This window comes from Limulus polyphemus, unplaced genomic scaffold (genome assembly GCF_000517525.1).
Source record: "Limulus polyphemus unplaced genomic scaffold, Limulus_polyphemus-2.1.2 Scaffold5460, whole genome shotgun sequence".
Lineage (NCBI taxonomy): Eukaryota > Metazoa > Arthropoda > Merostomata > Xiphosura > Limulidae > Limulus > Limulus polyphemus.
In genome coordinates, this window is record NW_013671070.1 from 47,305 (window position 1) to 54,789 (window position 7,485).

The 7,485-nt window shown below is 29.1% G+C and overlaps 1 protein-coding gene across 1 annotated transcript in view; it reads left to right on the plus strand.

Annotated features, from left to right (window-relative positions):
- The window catches only part of LOC106472604 (transmembrane 9 superfamily member 2-like), a 36,156-nt gene that overhangs the window by 21,559 nt on the left and 7,112 nt on the right, over positions 1 to 7,485 (plus strand). The window contains exons 9-12 of the mRNA XM_013933257.2: positions 2,811 to 2,919; positions 3,791 to 3,923; positions 4,842 to 4,903; positions 6,250 to 6,307. Of these exons, the coding sequence (XP_013788711.1) occupies positions 2,811 to 2,919; positions 3,791 to 3,923; positions 4,842 to 4,903; positions 6,250 to 6,307 (362 nt within the window). The remainder of the gene's footprint in view (positions 1 to 2,810; positions 2,920 to 3,790; positions 3,924 to 4,841; positions 4,904 to 6,249; positions 6,308 to 7,485) is intronic.

Sequence of the window (7,485 nt, forward strand, 5' to 3'; positions counted from 1 at the left end):
TGTGTGTGTGTGTGTGTGTGTGTGTGTCTGTGTGTGTATATATATATATAAATAAAGATATTGCTCGTTATAATCAGATAGACTCTGGGGTAGATACAGATCAGTAAAATATGGTAAACAAATTGCCAGACATTAAAAATATTGTTGCTTTTTATTTATCTGTTCTTATCTTCACCTAAGTCATTTAATTTTGATCACTGTTTCAACTATTTAACTGTATTGTAAGAATATATCCAATTCTTAGTTTTTGATATAATTTTACAAAGGTAAGAAGTCAAATTTTAGTTATATCTTCAGATTTACTGGAGTTAGTAAGTAAAGGCTTCTCTTTATTTGGAGTTCCCACACATTCTCGTAATTGGGAAATATTTAAGAATTTCTTGCTCTGGAAATGTTCATGTTTTTTTTTAGCAGGAATTCCACATAATATTTGGGAAAATAAAAATGTAAGAAATGTAAGAGTTTGTAGTGTCGTGTTCCTTTGCTTACTGATATCATTTCATTTACACATTGTTTGCCTAGGCATCAGTTAGCTTAGGTTCTAACATTGTGTATCTTTGTCAGATTGCATGATCAAAACATATCTACAGCTTGATCCAATCAGAAACTGCCATACAGTGGGGACTGTGCCAAAATTTAAATGGTGCCAAATTTGTGCACATATTTGTGACATACCATCCATGCATACTGTGTTGACTTTATACAAGTATTTGTGAGGTACATTTCAAACTACTCTTCTAATGTAACACTTACAGTAGAGTGTTAGGGCACTGATGGTTGTAGTAACAATTGTATTTAACAGCAATATTTTGATAGCTTGGCCTTGATGTTATGATAGTCAGGTTTAAACTAATTCTGCTTTCAATGTGTCTGGAGACTGCTTGGGGAAACTTTAACTATAGCTTAACAGAGGAATCAGCTAAATATTTAGTGCATAAATCAAACACATAGACCCAAAACAAAGTTATTATAAATTTGGCTTCCGTGTTATTCGTACTTTGTTTAATCAGCAATACTTATCATTAATGCTTTAGGGATTTTTGAGGCTATAAATAGAACTTTGCACAATATAGGCATGTTAAAGTAAAAACACCATGGGAATGTGTTTAAAAGACTGTTCTTGTGTTTGGATTAACAAGAAATTACATAGCTAGACAATTCATAATACTTGTTTTGATAAATCAATTGGCCAGAAAGCATTTTAAAATGTTAAATCTATCTATGTTTCTTCTTTTTTTTGATTAATGTCCGTTGAAAATCATGTGCTAAGAACAGCACTTGATGACACTGCCAGAATCTCTATTGAAACTTGGGAGGATGGGGTTAGGAAATATTAGTTGAAGTACTGCATTTGTATAGAAAAAATATTGCTAAACCTATGACGCTAAATATTTTGAAACAAGTCACACCATTAACCTTATTGCAAATAATTCATTTATATTACTTATGAATCCAGAGGTTGTCATTCATGCAGTGTGGATATAGAAGGCTTGTTGGTTTTGAGGGAAGGTGAAGTTCCTCTGCTTAGATCTGCAAGTGTTATGAACTCAAAACATTTGAAAAATATATTATGAAATTTGCCTCTCATTTAAATTTTTATAAATTGAATTATTTTATGCTAGAAATTCTAAGAAATAGTTCTTAGAATATTCTAGAAAATCTGAAATTATTCTTGAATTCTTTTTTCTGCTGAAAGTGTGGAAACTAAAGTTCTTTTTATATATATATTCTTTTATATGAAATGTGTAAGGAAGTATATGTAGTCTTTATTTTGTGTACTCTTGAAAATTGCATAGTATAAGAAAGCATTGGATCTCATTGCATTTTTAGACAAGAAAAATATTTAAGATTCTCTTTCATAAATTAATTTAGCACAAATAGCATTATATTAAATGAAGTTTATATAGTTCACAGATTACTTGTATTATATTTTCTCTGAATTAAATGAAGTATGTGCCAAAGGAGATGTTAGCAGAAATTAAAAAAAGTTTTATCATAAACTTGGAATATGTAAGTGTGGGATAACGCATACATTGTATGTATATTGACTTTGATTTAGTAATTGATTCATGCCTTTATTGTAGTAGTATTCTCTTGTGTGGGAATAAAATATGAAAATTGATTAAAAGTTCAGGTAATTTGTGAAATGAAAAAAATAGTTAAATCTTAGCTGTAATTAAATAAATTTAGGTAATCAGAGATGTGAAATTTCAAGCAAAGAGGCCCGGCATGGCCAGGTTGGTAGAGCGCTTGACTCTCGCAATCTGAGGGTCGCGGGTTCGAATCCCCATCACACCAAACATGCTTGCCCTTTCAGCTGTGGGGGTGTTATAATGTGATGGTCAATCCCAGTATTTGTTGGTAAAAGAGTAGCCCAAGAGTTGGCAGTGGGTGGTGGTGATTAGCTGCCTTCCCTCTAGTCTTACACTGCTAAATTAGGGATGGCTAGTGCAGATAGCCCTCGTGTAGCTTTGCGCAAAATGTATAACAAACCAAATCAAGCAAAGAATATATAGAAAATTTTACTGCAGAGCAAAATATACTAATACATATTTCAGTCTTCACTCTCTTTTCTAACAGTTGTTTTTTCATGAGTTGAGGAATAAAAAAAATTGTAGGAATTAAAGGCCTGGTTTTGCTTATATTGAACTGAACATCATCTTTTCTAATGCTCTTATCTGACCTTTGTTCAATACTGTAGGATTAAGTTAAATTTCTTGCATGAAAATTAGGCTTTTTTTATTTTTCACTGAAGTGAAACTTTTATTCAATACTGTTTTAATGACTGGTACTTTATGTTTTAATTTCAGTATTCTGAACTCATTGGTAATTGTCCTCTTTCTGACTGGCATGGTTGCTATGATTCTTCTCCGTACTCTACATAAAGATATTGCTCGTTATAATCAGATAGACTCTGGGGTAGGTACAGATCTTTAACATATGATAAATGCCAGACATTAAAACTTTTTCTCTCACTTTTGTTTGCTTAAATCTGTGATAGACTTCTATGATTTGACCTTTTTATGTATCATAACATAGTATGTGATTCTACTCATAGTGTATAGGCTTTATAAGTGAAAATTAATTAGGACAGTTTGTAGTGTTTGGTAGCTCAGTTAATCAGGGATACCGAGGTTAATTTTTTGGTTATTGGTTTTTTTTCTTTACTATATTTTAATATTAATTATAACTGTATAATAATATTACTATTCTACTTGTTTTTAATGGATTCAAATAAAGTAAGGTATGTAAGAAATCTCAAAAAAAATACTTGTTAAAATTTGCTAGTTCATAATTTTCTTACTTAACCATGTTAGCAATAACTTAACTTTTTTTAATTTGTTTAGCTACAGTTGTATGGTTAATGAAGTTCACAGGTGCACCTTCAGCAATTTGAGGAGCTACATGTAGTGAAACATTATGAAATTTTATTGTTGTTGTTAGAAATATTTTAATGAACAGCTTGTAATTTGAAATAGCAATTAGTTTTTATTTCATAGTTTGATTTTTCTTTTTGTTAAGTATGCAACTTATCTTGCTATGCTGCAACAAATATGAAACTATACTTTTCATGTGATATTGAAAATATACTGAACTTGTATGAAAGTGTGAGAAAGGTATTTTCAAGTTTATCTTTAGATAAAAGTTTTAAAACATCATGACTAAAGTCCCTTTTGGAATTAAAAAAAAATTGTTGTGATCTTTACAGAATGTTAATGATTTTATGACTTTTAGGAGTATACATTATAATTGCTGACCTCGGTCATTTGTTTGTAACACACGCTTATAGGATGATGCACAAGAAGAGTTTGGATGGAAGTTGGTTCATGGTGACGTTTTTCGTCCTCCTAGAAAAGGAATGTTACTATCTGTGTTCCTAGGCAGTGGCGTACAAGTTTTCTTCATGACACTAATTACTCTCTGTAGGTGTCATTAAATTACTACTTTTCATTTTTGTATGGAAAAAAAATAGTTAATTTGTGTTCTTAGGAGACAGGAAAGTTTGTCATGACATGGATTCCTTTCTCTACATTTTAGTAAATTATCACTTGCTATTGTTTTTGCAGAAAAATAGAGGTACTAAAGCTGTCTTGGTTTAGTGATATTGTGTATAAAATAATATGTTGGAGATACTGTAATTATTCATAGTACTGTATCACATTCAAATGTAGCTCACACATGTGATCTAAAGATGAATAATGATTTGAAGAAAGCTAAACAGGATTTTAGTTTCATTGAACTGTGTTAAAATTATGAAATAGTTCAAATACTACTTTGCCTTTGTTGAATAATTAAAATCTCCAACAGATCCTTGTTAGTGATTTCATAAATAATGTGTAACTAATCGAATATCTTAAAGTAATCAGAATGAAGAATTTTTTGTGTAGAGTACCTAGTATAAGTGGTTCCAGATGTGAAGGTTGAGAGATACTGATAGTTATACAAAGATCTAGGATTTACAAGTATTATCAAAAAAGGAGTTACAATTTAATATATCTTTCAAAATTCAGGATTTCTTTCTTTTTTTTATTGTTCAAATGAAATGGGCGCCTGGAGTTTATGTGGTTTTGGTTAAAATCTGATTTCCATGAATATAATTTTCTCTCAACTAGATCAAGTGATAGAAAAACTTATCTTGGAACAGTTGGTGTCATAAATTACTACTCGTGTTATTTTGTTGAATGCTTTATTGTAACTTTAATTTTGTGTGTGAGAAAGATGAACATTTATAAAACTAGTGTACATTGTATTTAAAATTTATCATTTCATTAATTTAGAATATTAAAGTAATTTTTTTCCTGTATTGTTACTCACCTAATTACTGTTTCTTTGTTTTGTAGTTTTTGCCTGTCTTGGGTTCTTGTCTCCAGCTAATAGAGGAGCTTTAATGACTTGTGCAATGGTGTGTTTTTTTAATCTGTAAGCTGTAAACCACTTGTATAGTTTTAAATAATCAGACTGTTCATTGCTGCTGCTCAGCTTTACTTAAATACACTAATTCTAAATTGCCATCTTATAATAAATAGAAAAGTAAGATAATTAGCATTCACTGTTTTGTCTTTTAGGTTTAGCATAAACCATTATATGTGGTAGTAAAGGTTTTTTTATCTAGTAAATGACTATTTTGACTTTCAGTTTGTGTTAAAATGGAATAAAAGATAATTACAATTTTTTTCAGAAATTTTAAGAGAACTTTTTTTCAAAAATTATTATTAGTATCTTGTAAGAACTAAGGCAGTAAAGTTATTTGTATTTCACAAAAATTAAAATTACTAACTTTCTTTAGTTATCTACATAAATATATATTATTATTAGTATATTATATATATATATATATATATATTTTATATATTATTAGTATCTTGTAAGAACTAAGGCAGTAAAGTTATTTGTATTTCACAAAAATTAAAATTACCAACTTGCTTTAGTTATCTACATAAATATATATTTCGGTACATCAGCAAATCTAAGTGCTTTCAAGGTAATTTGATTACAAAGATGAAAATAGATAAATCTTGCATAATATATACATTTTTTCTGTCATACTAATAATTATAATGCTAAAAGTTTGGGTTTGATCCCTGAGGTGAGCACAGTGCAGATAGCTATGTGCTCAACAACAGACTTTCTACTAATAGTGGGAAGCCAGTTATTAGAGTTTCTAAAAACTTTACTGCTGCTTTTAATGTTAGAATAAAATTGACATCAACTGTAATCTTGGTTTTTTATCACCTTTTATTTTCTTGTTATTAAGTTTTATTCCCAGTTTATCTAGTGATATTAATGCTTTCAATACACTTTTACTTTTGAATGTACAACTTTCATTAAACCAAAATTTTAGTTGATGATAGTTAATTGATTGGTAAAGTTATTTGTATGAAGAAAAATTCAAGTCAGAATGTAACAGCGTGATAGAGAAAAAAACCACAAGATATGATGGTAGTTTGAATATGCAACTGAATATATAGTGGGAATAAAACCTCTTGTAGTGTGTTAACATTACTAGTAAGTGCATATGTATCTATTTAGTGAAAAGTTGATAATAGTTTATCTTCAACTTGGTATTTAACTTGACTTATAAATAAATAGTCTTGGGCAGGTGATAAGACACAGATGAGGATTAAGTGTTGAAATATAATATATATAATAGAAGTTTAAAATTTGTGTTTTATTTTACCATAGTTTGTTTGCTCATAACACTTCAGCTAACATCTAAGAGTATTCTTCAAATTCCTTTATTGTTTTCAGGTTTTGTTTGTGTGTTTGGGCACACCAGCTGGTTATTTTTCTGCAAGAATTTACAAAAGTAAGCCTATTTTTATTTCTATATGATTTATTTCAAGAAGACCTAAAGTTCAGGCTAGTATTTAAGTTAATTTACAACACTTTATTTTTCAATATTTATGCTTCTTCCTCAAATATTCTAAAAAGATCCTTCAGTTAGTTGGACTGTTGATTTTTTACAGTACCACATAGACATGATTTTGATGATTAAGTGGCCAAGCCAACACTATATTTTATTTTGATATTGTGTTCCTTGTTTTTCTATACTGAGATCATACTTGTTCCAACTAAGTCTGCATGATACTAGTTTTAGAGTTGCTCATGTTCCGAGTTAAAATTTAAAATAGAATTTGAAGGTTGAAATTGTCCCACAATTTAACCCAGAATTTTGCCATTTTTTTATATGCATAATATAGGTACTTAAATCTTGTTTAATAATACCCCTGACATGTTATAACCATTTATGTTTGGAACAGAAATTTTGAGAACAAAATGTATATATTGTAAAAAAAATGTTAAATATATATTTATAATCTTTAATTACAGATTGGTAAACTAGTTGATTAGGTATAGATTTTTGTCAGCCCTTAGAAATTAAAAAGTTTATTCAATTCTTCTTGATAACTGATTGAGTTATATGTATGGGAGATCGATGCGACTATCTTTAGTTTAAAAGAGAGAGAGAGAATTTATCAATGATGGGACAGTGCTTTGATAACAATGTATATTAGCAATAACTTCTGCTATAAGCAAGCTACATTTATTGATCAGAACTAAAAATTCACTCAGTAAACTGTTTAGTTAATTCAACATATTGGTCTAACTAGGAATATACAGTGTCATAAAACTTATAATTATTAGAATGTGTTGATTCATCATTTGGGAATTCTTGCTGCTATTTTTATTTGGTTATAGTGTCTATAATATATCAGGAGATAAGGTTTTGTTTTCAATTATTTAGTATTATTAATTGTTTTATTTCTATGGAAAGAGTAATTTGGTTGTCTTTATTTTATAAAGGCAAATATGCTAATACTTGTTTACAAAAATGTTTTGAAGTCTTAAGTTGTTGAGCATATCTTAATATCTGTAGGATTTGAAATAGTTGTAATACTTTGAATGATAAAATTATTGACTTGTTTTAATTTTTCTTAATTGTGGTTTAGCAAAGTGAAGCCCCCCAGTGGCACAGTGGTATGT